The sequence below is a fragment of the Eleutherodactylus coqui genome, chromosome 5 (assembly GCF_035609145.1).
Source record: "Eleutherodactylus coqui strain aEleCoq1 chromosome 5, aEleCoq1.hap1, whole genome shotgun sequence".
NCBI lineage: Eukaryota > Metazoa > Chordata > Amphibia > Anura > Eleutherodactylidae > Eleutherodactylus > Eleutherodactylus coqui.
In genome coordinates, this window is record NC_089841.1 from 55085102 (window position 1) to 55105535 (window position 20434).

Below are 20434 nucleotides of genomic sequence, written 5' to 3' on the forward strand. Positions count from 1 at the left end.
GGGCTCGCCGTTCTCATGATTTTTGGGAGTCGCTGCGATCACACATTTATCCTTATCCTGTAAAAAGAGAAAGTAAAAATGAGCACCGATTGACTTACCATTACACTGAGCTTGTTATGGGCAGAAATCTGTCCGTGTGACCTTTTGGGTGCGTCCACACGTCGCTGATTTACTGCGTATTTTGTCGCTGATTTTTGGTGCAGATCCGCAGCAGATTTCACCCCTTCAATTTAAATTCAATTGCAAGGGTGAAATCTGTTGCAGATCTGCACTAGAATCTGTGACAAAATCTACAGGATAGGGGTAAATGTCTGATCACTGGTGTTCTGTCAATGGGACCCTTCAGTGATCATGAGAATGGCAGACCCCAAATGCCCACTTCTATGGAACGGACGGAAACCGAATGGACGCATGACCATCCTATCTATCTATCTATCTATCTATCTATCTATCTATCTATCTATCTATCTATCTATCTATCTATCTATCTATCTATCTATCTATCTACCAATATCTAGTATGCACCAATATTTGCAACAAACTGATTGCATGCGTCAAAATTTGCACCAAATTTCAGAACATGGGAATCTGGCATGCTCAGTGACTGTGTATTGGTTGGCTGGTGCTCACAGACAAGAGAAGCAATTTCTTGCTTTGCAACAGGAGAGCACAGGGACTGTGAGCTGGAGGTAATGCTGGAGCTCTACTGAAGAGAGGCTCAATAGCCAGCAGAAGAACTGCTGCCTGTGAGAGACTGTGAGAGAAGGACAGTTTGGAGAGGACAATGGATGTCGGACTGAGAAACCTGGAGAATGCCTACTGCCTGGAACCAACAGATAACATGAGAGTCTGTGCTACAGCCCCGCCCAAGGGGAAACAACTGGACTGTGACAAAGAGCTTGGAGAGTGGTGGTAGTGTCATCTTCCTGACACCAGGCAAGCCTAGGTGGGTATAAGCAATAACTCCCTTCCAAAAGAACTGTAAGTGAGGCTGGCCTCAAACACGAATATTAGGTGTGCAGTCTCTTTTTGTCTTGCAAATTTATACTGTGATCAAGAACCTAATAGGTTCAAAATGCATAAGAGTTATCAACACTAGCTTATAGGACTTGCTTTTATTCATCTTACTGTATGTAAGTTTCACTAAAGAAGATATTTTATTCAGAGTGCTTGATTTCCCTTGGATTTTCTATTACCTATTCTGTGGATAGGGGATAAAAATCTTTAATTGGAACGCTGCTTTAGGGGGTTAACAGTAGTCCCGCAATAAAGATTTACAACAGATACATTTTTAAGGGGTAGGACCCCTTTAAGAGCCATTTTTTCTCATTCACGCACTGCAAATTTCCCCTATGTGAAATGAAACCAAATAGCGCCATGATAAAACTTTTATGCAAGTCTGTTGATTATCACAATGTAATTGCTCATCCACAGGCAGATTCTCATCAGTTTTACCCGAGAAGACACGTTTGGTATTATTACATTTGCCCGTCACTCACTGATGCTGAAAATGACTTGTTTTGCATTTTACATTAAATTATTGTATAAAATAGGTTTTAACTATTTTTAATGGGCAAAAAAGTTAAAACTTTCTAAATGTACGTCTGCTCACGTCAATCTCATAAAACGTGGCTGCTCTGGGGATGACAGATTTAAGTATAATTTATGCTGGAAACTGTTGGAAAACAGAAATCTGCTCCAGTTCTAGTTTCTTTTTTGGTGCACGGACGGCCTTAGATGTGGCATTTGTATTAAGAGGCGGACGTATGTAAGCTTGCTTCTATGTATATGTGTGCCTGTGTAGTTATGTGTAATTATGTACATTATTACAACCAGAAAGAGGAAACATATAGATCAAAACTATGTTAGCAGATAACTAAGGGCTCGTTTACATCTGCGTAAGGCACCCTGTCCACGGCCATTGCGGAATATCGCCAGAGATATTCCGCCGTGGGGCACGAGGGTGGAGATGCTGCCAACTACTGACTCATCTCCAACCTCCCCTTCATCGCCAAACTACTAGAATGCCTAATTTACTCCCCCCTTTTAAGCTATCTATTAGAGCACTCTCTCCTAGACCCCCTACAGTCTGGCTTCTGCCCCCAACACTCAACAGAAACCGCACTGACTAAAGTGTCAAACGACCTCCTGACAGTCAAATTGAGGGGCGACTACTCCCTACTGACCCTCCTCGATCTCTTCACAGCATTTGACACTGTTGACCACAAACCGCTCCTCAGTATGCTTCACTCCATCAGCCTAAGGACACTGCTCTCTCCTGGTTCTCCTCCTATCTGATCGCTCATTCAGCGTCTCCTTTGCTGGCTCTACCTCCCCTCCTCTTCCCCTTGCTGTTGGGGTCCCTCAGGGCTCAGTCCTTAGCTCCCCTCCTTTTCTCCATCCACACAGCTCCTATTGAACAAACCATCAGGAGATTTGGCCCCTAATACCACCTCTATGCTGATGACACCCAGCTATAAACCTCTTCCTGTGACATCTCTGCACCTCTCCTCCAAAACACCAACGACTGTCTGTCCGCTGTCTCTAACACTATGCCCTCTCTCTACCTAAAACTGAACCTCTCAAAAACTGACCTAATGGTGTTACTGCCCTCTACTAACTGACCTCATCCTCACATCTCCATCTCAGTGTGTGGCGCCACCATAGCTCTCAGACAGCATGCCCGCTGCCTTGGGGTCATATTCGTCTCTGATCTCTCCTTACCTCCCACATCCAATCTGTGGGCCAAACACCCGCCTGCACCTCAAGAACATCGCAAGAATCTGCCCTTTTTCTCACAGACGACACGCTAAAAATGCTCACTGATGCCCTCATCCACTCTTGCCTCAACTGTTGTAACTCGCTTCTGATTGGCCTCCCCTGCTCCAGACTCTGTCCCCTCCAATCCATCCTGAATGCGGCAGCCAGGCTCATCTTCCTGTCCAGCCGCTACTGTGATGCCTCTGCCCTGTGCCAGTCACTGCATTGGCTGCCCGTTAAATACAGAATTCAATTTAAACTCACTACCCTCATCCATAAAGCTCTCCATAGCGCAGCGCCCCCCTATATTGCCTCCCTCATCTCAATCCACCACCCAGCCCGGGCCCTCTTCTCTGCTAACGAAATAAGACTGAGTGCCACTTTAATTTGAACCTCTCATTCCCGCCTCCAAGACTTCTCCAGAGCAGCACCAGTCCTCTGGAACGCACTACCCAAAACTTTCCGTGCAATCCCTGATTCACAAAACTTCAGGCGTGTTCTAAAAACGCACCTCTTTAGTGAGGCATACCATATCCCTTAAACCAAACCCCTCTGTACTCCACCTGATAACATGCTCCCTGTGCTAGTAACTGCAACCCTGCTAGCCGCCATCAACCCCCTCCCCCCTGCAGTTACACCGATTTAGCCACCACACAGCTTAATGACTGACCATTGTTTGTGTATAGCATCCCTCGCTCTCCACCTCACCATACCGTGCACAGCTCCAGCCGCTTTACCTTCTGTATAACCCCAATACTTGTAGTATGTAAGCTCGTTGGAGCAGGACCCGCACCCCTATTGTTTCCATCAACTGATTACTATATGTAACCGTGGTTTATGTATTTTGGTACTTTTGTCTCTCTGTATCCCCCTGTTTTTGTAAGCGCTGCGGAATATGTTTGGCGCTATATAAATAAAGATTATTATTATTTTTGGGACAGGGAAATGGAACTAAAATGGAATTAAACATTTCATTTTTTTCCCATTTTTTTAATGGAACAAATAGCGCAGTCTGCTGCGACAATTGTCCTGTTAAACAAAAAACTAATGGAACAGAAGCAAACTTTCCGCTTTTTTTAAAACCAATTGAAGTCAATAGAGAAAAAAATGGAAACGTTTAACTCCACTTCACTGCTTCAATAGCAGAACAGACAGATGGAAACGCAGGTGTGAACAAGCCGTAATACAGTGTTATCAGGGTCCTAGAAAGTAAACCGTATAAAGTGAAAAATACAATGTGACTCTCACCTGGTATCCAAAGAATAAGCTTGTCCTGGCACAGTACAGGTAGTACAGGTAACTATCAGTACAGCACATGTAGTACATGCAGATAGCAGTATTGTATATGTAGCACTGCTAGAGAGCAGTACAGTATATGTAACACAGATAGACAACAAGTACTATGCATGAAGTACAGGTAGAGAACAGTACAATACATGGAGTACAGGTAGAGAACAGCACAATACATGTAGAGAAAAATATAGAACATGTAGTTTGGGTAGATAGCAGTACAGTTCATGCAGCAGATGTAGATAGCAGTACAATGCATGCAACAGAAACAGCAGTACAATACATATAGTACATATAGTACAGGTACAGAACAGTTTAGTAGAGTTAGATAGCTGTACAGTACATATACTACCGTACAGGTACAGAACTGTACAGTACATATAGTATACACAGAGAGCAGTAGAATACATGAAATACTGGTGCAGCATCCCGTAGGATGACCCCGAACACAGGGTGTACGTTGAGGAGCTGGGAGGGTAAGTTGGTTGCTTGTCATGGCGGCGCTTACCATGCTCCCTTCCAGAGGGACGCAGGTAGCCTCGGCCAGGGCAGCGCTGGGCCTCTGCCGGCAACCCTATGTGAGGGATGCCCAATAAATTTGCGAACAGGCATAGGGATTTTCACAGGTGATGCCACTGTTCCGTTACCTACTGGAAAGACCCTCGGCGGTAAATAAATGAGCTGCAGACTTGTATCACGTACCTCAGGTCCCCAGGAATGATCAGGGCCTGGCAAAACTTTACTTAGAGTAAACACTGGGTGGGAGGCAGTTGAGGTGCAGGAAGCCAAACAATAGGATAGTACCTCTACACAGTGATCCTAGGTACAGGACGGCAGTGTAGGAAACAGTAGAATTTAAGTACCTCTACACGGTGATCCCAGGTACAGGACAGCCACATAGGAACAGTACTAGGGGAGTACCTCTGCACAGGGATTTTGGCTTTGACTCACCACTAACACGCTCACGGTCTCTCTCCTTTGGGGCTCACTTTCTCATGGACATTGGCATAGAGATGATCAGGAACCACTTTTCCTCCTCTATTCTTCACCACATGGGAGTTGAAGGTAGCACCATGGGGCTGGCCCTCTTTCTCAGGTACCCAGAAGAATCGAACTAAGAACTCTCAACACTCATATTTATAATCTCAGTCATACCACATTACAGGACATAAATGATACATTGCAAGCATCTCCCAGGTTTATGCAACACTTGACCTCTCACTTGCTGTAGCTGTGCAATACACATAACAAAATGACTAGACAATTTGCACAGCGCACATACAAAAGACATTACATGTATGACATTATGGAGGGGACCAGAAATAGATATACTGGGCAACTACACTGGTAGACAGCAGTGCAGGTAGATATCAGTACAATACATGTATACCTCCAATTTCAGAAAAGTTGGAAGACTGCATAAAATGTAAAGAAAAAAAAAGAATGCAATGATCTGGAAATCTCATATAACTATATATGTTTTTATAATACAACACATATTAGAAGTAAAGTGTGAGACATTTTTCCAATTCATTTTTAAAAAATTAACTCATTTGGAAAATGATGGCAGCAACACATCTCACAAAAGTTGGGCCAAGGGTAATAAAGACTGGAAAAGTAAGTGGTGCTAATGAAAAACTGGAGGGACAATTTTTCTACTAAATCACATAACTGTGTATAAACAGAGCATGTAAGGGCTCCCACACACTGGTAATCGCAATATCACCGCGTGAAAAATGCGGCAAAATCGTGACTTTTTTTCCTCGACTTCTGAGCATCAGAGCTGCTTTTTCTTACAAAAACATTGCTGCCACTGTGATTTTCTCATGCACTTTTTTGGGCGATTTTGCTGCAATTTTTTAGCTCAAAAGTCAATAGAACTTTCTAATGTTAAAAAAGGATTGCATTGCATGAAAATCACAAGTTCCTGCTTTGCAATGCGATAAAAAAGAGGCTCCCTATGGAAACCAGGGAGAAAAAAAAAACGCTGAAAGATAGGACATGCTGCAATTGATTTCATTATTCTGTGTTCTCACTCTCGCATCGCAGGAAAATCACGCAATTGTATTGCCAGTGTGAAGGCACCCTTAGAGATGCAAAGTCTCTCAGAATCAAAGATGGTCAGAAGTTCACCAACCTGTTAAAAACTGCACCTAAAAATGTTCCTCAACGTAAAATTGCGAAGAAGCCAAATATTAATATAATCCATAAATGCCGGCGTCTTCTCTGGGCCAAAGCTCATTTAAAATGGCCTTGGGCAAAATGGAAAACTGCTTTGTGGTCAGATGAATCAAAATTTGAAATTCTTTTTGGAAACTTCGGGTGCCGTGTCCTGCGGACTCAAGAGGAGAGGAGCCATCCAGTTTGTTATCAGCAAACAGTCCCAAAGCCTTCATCTCTGATGGTATGGCACATCTTATAAGGCACTATTAATGCTGAGCAGTATATAGATGTTTTCTAACAACATGTACTCCCATCCAGATGACGTCTCTTTCAGGGAAGGTCTTGTATATTTGAGCAAGACAATGATAAACCACATACTGCATCCATCACAGCATCATGGCTTCACAGATGAAGAGTCCGGGGGCCGAACTGTAATCCTGCAGACCAGACCTTTCACCAATAGAAGACATTTGATGTATTATGAAATAAAAAATCCAGCAAAATCGACCCAAGATGATCAGACAAAAATGGGACAACATTCCACTCCCCAAACTCCAGCAATTGGTCTCTTTGCTTCCAAGACACTTACAGATTGTTGTAAGAAGAAGACAGGATGCTACACAACGGTAGACACGGCCCCGCCCAACTTTTGTGAGATGTGTTGCTGCCATCAACTTCTAAATGAATTAATTTAAAAGGAAATGAAAAAATGTCTCCCTTTCACCTCCTGATATGTTCTATTGTGAATAAAATATGGTTAGATGAGATTTCCAATAAATCATCTGCGGCACTGCTGCCCATCCAGTCCCATGAGTACCACCCAGCGAATGGCAAGAGTCTGGGGGTGCTGATGATGTGCACGGTGCTGGCGAGTATTACTCTCAGCACTCCTTCTTAGTAAGCCTCACCTACACTGAGAAGCAGTACTGAGCATTCTTGCCCAATGTAGAGACCAGGTACTCATCAACAGTGAGATGCAGTATGGAGCAATACCCACCAACACCGAGGGAGTCAATATGGGGCGCTGAGAGGGGGTCACTAACACGCTCTATTACTGAGAGGAGACACTAAGTATGTTGCTTAACGTTAAAGAGACTCTTTGTACTTAAAACATGGGAGGTACGCAATGCAGTATGTGTAGACTTTATGTAGTACACACAGAGCACAAGTAGATATCCTGTACGGACTATGGATAGATAATAGTACTGGTAGACCGCAGTACAGAACATGCAGTGCACACAAAAAGCAGTACATGTCATGCAGCTTGGGTAGATAGCAGTACAGCCTATACAGTACAGATAGATAGCCCTGCAGTACCTCATGAGCCCTGTGTATGGTTGGCCCTGAGTGTTAACCCTTTCCAATCCAATTTGTATCCTGGCTTTCCTAGGGGGCTTTCTCTTTTTCTACCATTATACAATGGCGCTATCTGCTGGCTAAAGCCAGTACTGCATGAGGTGACACGTTGGATAGGCTTCAACAGCAGAGAGGCTGGCAATATACAGCAAGAGAACCCCGACGGATGTCTTCCAACATCGGAACTGTACAGCCTTAAATCGTAATGTCTTCACACGTCAGACAGTGGATTGGAGAGGGTTAAGGCAGCCAAAATGACATTCTGAGTCTTGCTCACAACCTGAAGGTTGCAGCTTCAATCCCTGCTTGGTTCATTTAGCCAGCTCAAGGTCAGTAAAATGAGTAACTTGTGGGTAAACCACCCATAGAAAGAGTTCACCATGAAAATGTCACAATGTGATTTCACCCTAGGAGTCAGTTATACAGAGAGCAGGACAGGTAGACAGGTGTACATCTTACACAGCTGGAGAGAAGTACAGTAGTACAGGACACCTACACAGGTGTAACTGCATGCACAAATACACTGTGCTGCGGCGAACGCTTTTTGAATGATAAATCTGTCGCATTTTAAGACCGTCCGGTCTAAGATTTTTGAATAACTTCTGCCAAAAACTGCACCAACTTTTTTGGCGCAATCCAACACAATTTTTGGCGCAATTTAGATTGCACCCCTTTTTTGACAGGTCGGATAAACAGTTTGAAAGTGTCAAAAAACTCAAGATAAATATGGTGTGAGCATGTAAGGCTAACTTCACACGGGGAAGTGCGATATGTGACCGTGAATCACGGCCCCACCATAGGAATTCCTCGCGGATGCGAGGCAAAAGCGCCTCGCTGACAGCTGCGGTGGAGGATCACAGAGTTTCTCCCATTGTTTTCAATGGGAGACCTCGCATCGAGTGAAAACAATGGGCGGTGCATTGGGAGAGCACGCAACCAGGTAGAACATGCCGCAATTTGTTTCCTACATAGCATCGCATTGCGGGAAAACATTGATCATGTGTCAGAATGGGGTTCATATGTGTGCGTCTTACAACGCACAAACATCGCGCATTTCTCGCCCGTGTGAAGACAGCCAGGTTTAGGGGTAATCTGCACCAGAAAACTGCCATATGCTGAATAGTAAATAAGCCCCATTGTGTTTGTCTGTTACCCAAAATGGTGTGCAGATAGTAATAGTATGTCACCCTCATATATGCCAGTCATGAACGTATAGGACTTCTAAAAGGCGGTCAGGTTGTATATATGTGGACACAACCCTCAGTGTTACTGTCACTGCGAGTGCCCGGCACAGGTGCCCCCTGGTATTCTGCTGACTGGTGAATCAACTGGCACCTCAAATGTAATACAAGCTACCACAAATATGTGCTTGTGGGTTGTTACGTGTGTTTATATGTAGATGTAGCAGAGCTGAGGGCCCTTTTAGGGCCCCTTCACATGCAATATGTAGAGAATAGAACCCATTGATTTCAAGGGTAGACTATAATTTTACTTTTTTGCACGTGCATTCTGTCCGTGAGAAAAAAACGCAGCGGGCTCTATATTTATGTGCATTTGTACACCAAAGGTCCCCATAGAAGTCTACGGGATGTGCGCAAATGCGCACTCACTGCGCGATCATATGCGCAATACGGTGTGTGAAAAAAGAGCACATTTTTTCATAAAATGGGATCAGTTGACAAAAGGCTAGTGCGATTGTAGCCTTGGTTGCCCATCGCAACAAATCACAGCACAGCTTTCATTTTGCATTCTGCAACAGTAAAATGAAGGCTGCGCTGTGATTGGTTGCCAAGAGGAACTCAGATAGTTTTTCTTTTAGCCCAATCGTGCATTATCTGATTTAGGGCGGCTTCCATCGGATGTGATTTTAATGCGCTCTTTCTCACTTTCGTATTTGCGCGCACATTCTGCGTGCATCAAAAAAGTGCAGCGTGCTCTATTTAGGTGCGCATTTGCAAACTAAATGCAAACCAAATAGGAGTCTATGGCAGATGTGCACCGATACCGGCTTAGCTGTGCATTACGCTGCGCAATTTTGCAGGAAAAAAACACATCTGGAACTAATTAGAGCGGTTTCAGAGGGGCGAGAAAATTGTGCAATTTTCACACGATTTTCGCCTGATGTAAGAGTCAGTGAAAAAACAGATTACGAAACCAATGATTTTCAATGGTTTCCTTCCCATCTGCGATGTTTTCACTGATGCGATGTGGAGAGAGCAAAAAATTGCGTCCTGCTCTAGCTTTCTGCGATGTGTGATTTTGTTTTATCTCCCATGTTTCCCTATGTAGCTTCCTTTTTATCGCATTCCACCGCACGAACTTGCGATTTTTATGCGATGTGGTTTATACATTAGGAAGTCCTATTGACTTTCAGAAAAAAAAAATCTGGAAAAATTGCAAGTGGCGGCAATGATTTTGCCAGAAAATGCAGCACTGATGCTCAAAAATCACGAGAACAAATACGCGATTTTGTCACAATTTCCTTGCGGCGAAATCACGATTCGCTGTGTGGAACTAGCCTCAGGCTGCATTGCATTTTAAATCATGGGACGGGTGTGTCCCGTATCCACGTGAATTGTCGCCATCAGGGCAAAAAGTACAGTAAGACATAGAAGTTGGCACGCAAAAAGGGCGACATTCACAGTGCAAATACTAACGTGTGTTATCACAAGGCGGTGTGTCCACCACTCCATTTACTTCTAGGGGACAGAGAAAGATGGCGGAGAGTCGTGATCTCCTTTTGCCCCATAGAAGTAAATGTAGAGCTGTTTGACCATGACCATGGGGGCGCCATTCTTGAGGTCACTGGGTCACTGGATAATCAGTGATCAGCTACTTATCAACTATCCTATGTACATGCGATAAATGTTTTTAGTATGGATCCCCTTGGGTGGATGCACACGGGGCTGATTTCCTGCGGAATGTCGCAGCGGGCGTTCGAATGCCGATCAGCCGCAGAAAGCTTGCCTCCAAACAATTTGGTGCGGGTTTTATTGCAAATTCCTGTGCGGGATTCACCCCCTCATTGATGGGGGGGGGGGGGGCGAATTCCGCAACAGAGACAGTGATAAAATTGACATGTCACGGATTTTAATTCAGCGCCGCAAGTCAATTTCCACATGGGTTTCGTGCAGAGCTTTTCCCCCGCCTGTAGACGAGATTTTCGAACTCTCCTCCACTTTGCTGCTACTGTGAATGCAGCGGAGTTTCCGTGCATGAAAATTCCACAGATCCGCTCTGTGTGAACCGCTCCCTTAAAAGAAACCCATCATCAGCTTTTGGGGTACTGTTCAATAGTATTTGCAAGTAGGGCACTAGGAATACTGTTTTATTTCCCCCCCTGTCAAGCCGTATATGCCCCCAATAAAAGTTGTAAAGAGTTACAACGGTTTGAGATGAATCACGGAGGACAGGTACGGCATAGAATAATGTGGGGAGTTTTGCTCACTGCGCAAGTGCAAGATTTACCATATGATTACAGGGCTTGTAGTAAGACTATGAGCATGTAGGAAACATTACGGGCGGGACTGGAATTCATTAGAGCCGCTAATTTACATACATGGCGGGAAAGTTATTTTCAAACATTGTGTGTGGGCGGAAATCTAAAAAAGTCAAGCATTTGGACTCCTTTTCAATGTGCCTAGGATTAGCAGGTACTCAATACCTTGATGTTGGGTCCCCTTTAAGGGTTATTTCACAAGGGCAGATTTCAGCCCGTAATGAACACTGATCAACAATAATGCAAGTTGATTAAAGTTCATTTTCATTTAAAGCTTTTGCTGGCCAATTAGGAGTGGGTTGAAAAGAATGATAATGGATAGGTGATAAAAGTTTGAGTGGTGGGACCGATCAATCCCAATAAGTGGGTCCCCTGACCCCTCTCCTCCTCATTCATTGAATGGAGTAGCAGTTGTGCATGAGCGACCAATTCATTCTCCGTGTCACTGCAGGTGGGTACATTGAACCCACAGTAACAAAAAAATGGGGACATATGATCCCTGTTTTAAGGATTATGGGGGTCTCAACAGTTAGACCCCCACCCGATCAGCTTCTTATCACCTATTTCATAGATAGGTGATAAAAATCAATTAGAGTACTACTCCTTTAGCCTGCATGTTCTCTAATGATATTGAGATTACTCTGCTGATTCTATCCCAGCCTATACAGAAAAGCTCACAAATGAGCTTCTAAAAAAACAAAAAGTGTCAGCTTATTGTGTGTGCTGTAGTGCCCACTGTGAGAAATGCAATATTTCAAGATTTTTTTCGTATGGATAGTCACTAGAGATGAGCGAGCACCAAAATGCTCGGGTGCTCGTTACTCGGGACGAACTTTTCGCAATGCTCGAGGGTTCGTTTCGAGTAATGAACCCCATTGAAGTCAATGGGCGACCCGAGCATTTTTGTATATCGCCGATGCTCGCTAAGGTTTTCATTTGTGAAAATCTGGGCAATTCAAGAAAGTGATGGGAACGACACAGCAACGGATAGGGCAGGCGAGGGGCTACATGTTGGGCTGCATCTCAAGTTCCCAGGTCCCACTATTAAGCCACAATAGCGGCAAGAGTGGGCCCCCCCTCCGCACTGTCAGCGTAAAGATCGTTCTCCTCTGCCACAGCTGTAACAGCTGTGGCAGAGAAGAACGATGTTTGCCCATTGAATTCAATGGAGCCAGCAATACAGCAGGTTCCACTGAAAGCAATGGGCTGCCGGCGATCGCGGGATGAATTGTCGGGAAGGGCTTAAATATATAAGCCCTTCCCTGCAATTCATCCAGAAATGTGTTACAATAAAAATATATACCAGCGTATAAGGCGATGGGTCGTATAAGACGACCCCCCAACTATATATACCGGCGTATAAGGCGACGGGGCGTATAAGACGACCCCCCAACATTGTCATTGGCTGTGATTGGCTGAAGGCACGTGTGTTTCTGGAGGCGGGGATTTAAAGCCCTTCGTAGAGAAAGCAATGCTCTGCCGTGGACCAGGAGGGAGCGACAGCCTGCAGCAGCACCGCAGAACGCCAGAAGAAGTGAGTAATGATTTTTATTCTTTGCTTCACTGTATTGCCGGCGTATAAGGTGACAGTTGGGGGGTCGTCTTATACGCCCCGTCGCCTTATACGCCGGTATATATTTTTATTGTAACACATTTCTGGATGAATTGCAGGGAAGGGCTTATATATTTAAGCCCTTCCCGACAATTCATCCCGCGATCGCCGGCAGCCCATTGCTTTCAGTGGAACCTGCTGTATTGCTGGCTCCATTGAATTCAATGGGCAAACATCGTTCTTCTCTGCCACAGCTGTTACAGCTGTGGCAGAGAAGAATGATTTGTCTTCCATATGTTCTCAATGGGGTCGGCGCTGCTGCCGCCGGCCCCATTGAGCGCATATAGAGAAGAGAACAGAAATCGCAGATCGCACATAGTTGCGATCTGCGATTTCTATGGCCTTAAGAAGGACCGTTGGGGTTCTGGAAACCTAAAATAACTCCTAACACTCTCCCTATAGCAGCTCCACCAAGATACCACTTTCCCTGAACTAATGTCAGAATGCATCTGTGGCGAGCCGCGGGAGGGGCAGATTTTAATACTCGGGTGACACCTAATCTCGCCAGCCACTCACTGCAGGGGGGTGGTATAGGGCTTGAACGTCGCAGGGGGAAGTTGTAATGCCTTCCCTGTCTTTCTATTGGCCAGAAAAGCGCGCAAATTTCTCAGGGAAGAAAGTGAAAGTAACCCGAACACCGCGTGGTACTCGTCACGAGTAACGAGCATCTCGAACACCCTAATACTCGAACGAGTATCAAGCTCAGACGAGTATGCTCGCTAATCTCTAATAGTCACATTAAAAGCTAAAAACACCACCATTTTTATGTTTTCTAGATTTCACCCTGTACATTTGAAAAGCCACAATGTGCACATTTTTACCACTAGATGTGGATGGTGTTTTTAAAAAACACCGTCTATATGCATTGTACCAAAGAATTGCTGCCGATTTGTAGTGCAGAATCCACAGCAGTTCAACAGTGTATGAACTCTAATGCCTTAAAGTTAGTGGTAAGTGAGGAAAGTATGGAAAGTATGAAGGATGGAAAAACACCTTCATCCCCTGTATATCCAGTGCAGTTCTTTAGCCGCCATTGATCCTTATAAGAGCTGCATCTGCAATTTCCAGTCTTGCACCTGTTCTCCTCAGACGTCCTTACAGTCCTCCATGGACTCCGCTGTAACACTTTCAGTGCTGTGACTCATTAGCATATTCTTGGAAGGCTGAAATCACATGGGACGTTTGGAGGGTACTTTTGCAGTATTCTATTTTGTGGTATCGTGGGGCATATAGTTGAGGTGCAAACTGCACCCCTATTTTTTAGATTTCTGTTTTGTTGTCAGATGCAGAAATACAATAGTTGCACCTGCATTCAAACCTATTTGGACCTTTAACGCAGGGCATCTATGGTTGGCGTAGGCTGTTGTAATTATTATGGAGGCATACTTGGCTAATACTTATGCAGGCACATGTGGTTGGTAGTTATGGAGGCTTCCGTGGCTGGTGTGTCCCTATAGCGTCCAGGACTGTCACCTCTGATTGGACAATGTCAGACTATGTAGCGACACCCCCCAACTGGTAACACCCAATTGTCAATTTATTGATACATTTCAAGGATGAATAAGGCATTATGTCCACGGGGAAAATCAGGCCTGTCGCGGATTCCATATGTAGAATCCGGAGTGGGTCCCTCCTGCCCCGCGGACATGATGCCTAAAAATAAGAATAAACTCACCTGCTCCGGGCGATGCGGTTCTCCCCTTCTTCGCGGCCGGATCTTCTTTCTTCGGCCCGGCAGATGTGCTCGGCATGCCAGCAGCGTGCCGCGCGCATGTGCCGGGCACATCCGCCAGGTCCAAGAAAGAAGATCCGGCCGCGAAGAAGGGAAGAACCGCATCGTCCGGAGCAGGTGAGTTTAATTCTGGTACGGGTCTCCCGCGGATCCAGACGGCTTCCATAGGCTTCAATAGAAGCCTGCAGGAGCCGTCCCCGCGGGAGGCCCGCACTAAAATGGAGCATGTCCATTTTTTTTCCCGCAAGCGGATCTGCGCCTGATGGGAAAAATGACATCCGCAGGTATTTAACTACCTGCAGGTGTCTAATGCATCCCTATGGGGCGCGCATCCGCGTGCGGGAGAACCGCTGCAGATTTAAAGCCCGTGGACATGAGGCCTAACAGAAAAACAGCACAATAAAGAGTTCTAAGAGAAGATGGTCCAGAATTTTAATTTCATGAAGAATATAAATATTTACTAAAATAGACACATCTGAGCCCCCCTCATCCGAATATATTGTAGAAATGGAGCATTATCCATTATGAGGCATAACCGAAAATGACTAGGCAAGCTCTATCCTATAACGAAGGGGTTAAAAATGTATGCACCATAAAATGAGCACTTGCATACATTGCATTTCTTGATACAGCTGCTGTGAATCCAGCCCTTTATCCCGCTATTATCAGCCGTTTTCTATAATTAGGAATGCTCACTGTTTATCCGAAGTCCTTTTTCAAATTCCTTATCGCTGAACAGCAGCAGCTGCCACTCACTTTACTACCTAAACAGTAACATGGGAATTCCTATGGATTGTAGAGGGACAGAACACACTCGCTCAAACAAGTACGGAAGTAGCAGAGCTGAGTTTGTCACAACTTACTATGTGTTTTTTTTTACTAGAGTTATCTCGATAGACAGCCCAAAAATTTGAGAGACTAATTTAGCTCGCTACTTAAATTTACTAGAGTTTTTGAAGTAGGGCAAATATTTGTTTTCAGAGTATTTACCTGAGTATGATCCTCTCCATCGTCCATTGGACCTTCTGTATCTATATCTTCTACAACAATGAGAGGACTTTCTGCATGGCGACTTGATGTCTTCTCCAGGCTTAGCTCTTCATCTTGAAGACTGTCATCTTCAGATATATCATTCGTAGAATGTTGGTCATCTTCCCATTCTTCTATAGGTTCTGACGTTCCTGGACCTTCTGTATCAGTCTGGTCCGATCCCTCTTTTTCTTTGGAGAAGGGATGCATTGGAGGATCCTCTGTTGACTCTTCGGTCATGGCGATAAGATCTTCATCTGAATTGTCTAATACGTTAAGAAGATACAGTTCCATGTAAGGGCTTTGGGTTCTCTGTTTAATACACGGTAAAAGATCTCCTCTGAGACTATTCTCCACATTGTCCTCATCAATTCCAGCTGGTTCATCCTGGATAGCGGATAGAGGAAGTTTACATCGTTCTTTTCTTTTCAAACTAGGAGTATTGTCCTCTTGGTGCCCGGCTGTAATCACCATCTCTGGTTGCAATGCTTTTAGATTGTCTCCGGGGATGTCTCTTTTTACATCTAGTCTTGGTGGCTGTGAGTGACTGACACAGAGGCTAGTTAAGTCATCCATAGATAAAGTGTTATTTGATCCTTCGCTCGCACAAGTCACACCACAAGGGGGTCTATCGCACTCATTTAGGCAATCCAGGCTTACTTTTGTCTCATCATCCTGGTCACTTTCCAGTAAAAAGACCGGCTCATTGCCTAGAAGAACACGCTGCCACATACCATTCTCATAATCCATCATGACATCGGAGCATTCCAAATAGTTGAGACAATCATCAAAAAAGTCCTCTCCTGTAGTCTGGTGGGCATCCAACTCTGGCTCAGGGGTACTGCAACAATATTTAGAGCCATGCCACATGCAGTACAGATGATCAATGCTACCTGTGTGGCACCTGACCCTTTCTGATGGCTTGACATGTACTTCCAAGTCACCATTTTGATGCCCATTCACTTGTTTATCAGCAACTAAATCATCTGATTGTTTGGATCCCAACCCTAATCTGGAATGTTCAGAATCTAGCTCATCGTCCTCCACAATAAATAAACTCTCATCTGCCCCCATTGTAGGTTCATAGAGTTTGATTCTTTCAAGATGAGGTTGGGAGTCAACTGAGGTCTGGTCACTTGATATCCGTAGTTGTAAAAATACTAGCCCTTTTACTGTCCGGAAGGAATCCAATGGAAAGTTGATGTTTTATGACTTGGACTAATTATGTCAGGATGCTCCTCTGTCGGCCTTGAAATCCAGTTTGGAAATTAGAGGAATGGAAAAAAAATGTCCTTTTGTATGAAGCCTTAAAAGGTAGTGTAGACAGTGACCATATGGACATCCAATGCTAAAATGTTTTCGTTCTAGTCTTCATACTTTGTGACTTTACCTAAAATAAACCCAAAAAATAGTAAATCAGTATTATCAGATGGGTACATTTTGTATTCTAGACCCAAAAGTATATGAAAGGGATTCTGTCATTAGGTTCATGTTGCCTGAACCATGGGCAGCATGATCCTAGGACAGAGAAGCCTGTTGCCCCGTGGGTGTTTGATTCTGAAAATCTGCAGTGTTTAACAATAGATACACCTTGCATTTTGACTTAAAGCTTAGCTCCTGAGTCATGGGGGTAGTCCGTACCGGCCTTACCCCGCCTGCTGCATGCAAAATGATATCTCTCTCTTCCTTATGTATAGAGAGAGCTATCAGTCTTTAGGTAGTGGATCGAGAGCCGTCAGCACAGCCCACCCCAGTTACCTTGAACTCAGCTTTGAGTTAAACCTCGGAGTGTATTTATTCTGAAACACTGCAGTGTTTTAGAATAAAACACCCACGGGGCAATAGGTATCCCTGTCCCAGAATCATGCTACCCGTGCTTCGGGCTACATAAACCTGATGACAGAATCCCTTTAATAATAGGTCAGAGGTTGGGAGGCAGCTCTGGGGGTAGGTAGCAACATTTTTTTCCTGGACATGGTGAGAGGAGTATCTATTTTGGTCTTACTGTATATAAGTTTCAGTCATTAGTTGAGGTCATCATTGGGTTGGGTAAGTTCTGGGAAACACATGGTCAACCATAGCATCATCCAACACAATGGTGTTATGTTTTTATCTCAAGTTATATCACCTGGTTTATAGTGATGAGAGGGGTTATCTATAGTCTATTTACTTAGAAGGGTCCCCAAAAATGATCAGCTGCAATCTGTGGAGGAACCTTGCAGCTTTATCAGCTGCTTATTGACATTAATGGGCTATCCAGGTAATGAATGGACATGCAGATTTACTCCAATGTGAGAGACACTCCTGAACAAGGGACCCTTCTTAACTAAGACTTCACAAAGTATCTGTTGTGCGTATAGGACATGGAGCACATAATGTTTTTCCACCCCTGTGGATTCTTTGTGCAACTTCCCACTTATCAATGACTTCATGTATGGTGGCAATTTCACCTATACATGCAAACTGCTCATATGGTGCCTCATCTTTGCTTAAAGGGGTTATCCAGAGAAATCCAGTCTGGATTCAGCAGTTCCGACAGCAGGTCACATGGTATAGATTCTGCCTTTCACTCCCGAAATCAGTAACATCATTGTAGGGGGCGAGGTGACCAGCTTTATTCCAAAACTAATGCAGCCCCATTCTCTGTCACAGCTGATGCAAAGACAAAGAAAGACAAGCCCGGGAAGGTGGTCACATCTATGCTACATGACTGGTATCAGAACCCGGCCAGAAGTTGAGGTGCCGAAACTGCTGGACCTGGACTATAGATCACCAATTTAGAAAAACAATATAGAAAATATGAAAGCAGTGATCATCATTTGATCACAGCCTGCTTCATATTGCAACGTATAAAGAATTCTCCCATATATGCCTAATATTCACTGCCTCATTGAGAAAATGCCACACCATGAGGATGTTTTTGTAGCATTATGATATTTTCCTGGTATGTTCAAACAAAAGAGTTATACAAGTTGATGTAGTTTTGAGTCAATCATATGATCTGGGACTGTGGTAAAGGGGAAGACCAGTCTGTGAAGCTCTAACATTGGAGACGTTGTCACAGTCATGGAACCTGCTTTGCGTCATTGTTTTTTGTGTCTGGATAAAGCTTAAAAAGTGAAGATTCCTCTAAGTTGCTGCCAAGAGTTGTTCATTCAAATGGACACATTTATGAAAGGTTTTATCATAGGGTTGCATACAGCCGGTTGGTCTTTGAGTGGTAAAGTGGCAGAAACCCAACAGGATGCCACAACCATGGGTTGAATTTAGAGACGCTGGTGCCATCAGCATCAACAGCCAGTCAACTCTAGGGGCATACCATAATGTTGATGATATGCTGCAACCATATCTTCAGGGCATACCCAACATCAGCAGGATAATGTTTGTCTCCGTACAGCGGACTTCAGAAAGCACGCTTTGCACGGTGACCAAGTGATTCCTTGGCCATCACACTTATCAAATCTCCTTCAATCGAGAATCTGTGGGATGCTCTCCCAGAGCCTCATAATGAAGATGAACTGTAGACTATGGTCAAAACCATACGGTTAGCACCACTCTAGAACAGTATTCCAGCACTCATTGAATCAATACGACTGTATCGCCCAATATGGTGGCTCCTCTACTTACTGATCATCCTGGTTATTGGGCCAGGGTGCGACGTTTGAATTTAAAAATGATTGTTCGGAGCGTAATTCTCTATCTCTACTATCTCTAAATAGCATTTCTTTATGGTGCAGCATTTTCTCCGTGAGGCGGTTTATTATTAGAGCTGAGCGAGCACCCAAATGCTCGGGTCCGCGTTATTCGTAAAATTCGAGAACTCTACTCTAGTAACGAACCCCATTGGCTACAATGGGAGACTCGAGCATTTTTGTATCTGGGACGTCGGGTCCCGAGCTTTTTTTTTTTTCTTGGTCTCTCGGTCTCTCTCTCTCTCTCCTGCCTGACAAAAAATTTGCCATTGACGCGCACTGTGTCGCGGTGGGGAGGGGCCAAAACAGGCACATCACAGCGGGGAGGAGCCAAAAACTGGGGCAGGGTCGAACACGGCTTGATGCTTGTTCGAGTGACGAGAACCATCGAGTACACTAATATTCGAACGAGCATCAAGCTCCACAGAGTACGTTCGCTTAACTCTATTTATTATCCATTTCCCCCTCCTCCTTCTCACATACTTCAGATCATACTTTAGTAGGATCTCTTCTCCTCCCTACTCTTGCTGAAATGACAGATCAGGTACTCTTCCATGCCTTGACCCCATAAGTCAAGTCCTACAGTACCTCCATCAGTCTGCTGCTGGAAGAAATTAGAAAGGATTAGAAGGACGTTATCACCTGTTCCGTGTAAGATATGTACACAACCTTGTCAAACACTACTGCAGCCAGCCTGGTGGCCAAGTTTTCTTCTCTTTACTGTTCATGTGTACCTTCACTTTCAGATGAGTTCAGAATAAGCTGCCATGTGTGTACATGCAGAATATTAATTTTTCTGACCATTATCTGACTTGTATCTTGCATATTGTAAAAGCTTTACCCTTTGTAAACTGTCTATAATTATCAATCTTTCCTGAGCTGGTGGGCGTCAGGTTGTGCTGGACTCTGTGTTGTATTTCAGTGTTCCAGGAGTACACCTTCACAGGTATGGGTTAATTGAGCTGGCTGGGTGTGTTGTTCTGGTCAGCCAATCCCCTGGGTTTAGGGGTAGATATATACCCCAGCCCTTCTGCATGAGGAAGCTGTATTTCCTTAGTCTTGTCTGCCTGTGTTTGTGTCATGTCAGCTTGCTGTGTGTGTAGTGTCTGGTCAGCTTGCAGCTTGCTGTGTGTGTAGTGTCTGGTCAGCTTGCTGCTTGCTGGGTGTTTTGTGTCCTGTGCTGCCTGTTTTGTGTCTTGCTAGAGTAGGGACCACAAGACACGAGGAGCCTTGATCACAGCATTGGAGCTTAAGTTCATTGACCAATGTACAAACTAATCCCTCCTTTTTATATTTAGCTT

At 44.4% G+C, this 20434-nt stretch overlaps 1 protein-coding gene across 1 annotated transcript in view; it reads right to left on the reverse strand.

The window, feature by feature from the left end:
* The window catches only part of ALPK2 (alpha kinase 2), a 69235-nt gene extending 52906 nt beyond the window's left edge, over nucleotides 1-16329 (reverse strand). The window contains exon 1 of the mRNA XM_066602544.1: nucleotides 15403-16329. Coding sequence (XP_066458641.1) covers nucleotides 15403-16311 — 909 coding nt within the window. The 5' untranslated portion in view covers nucleotides 16312-16329. The remainder of the gene's footprint in view (nucleotides 1-15402) is intronic.
* Between the last annotated feature and the right edge of the window lie 4105 nt (nucleotides 16330-20434).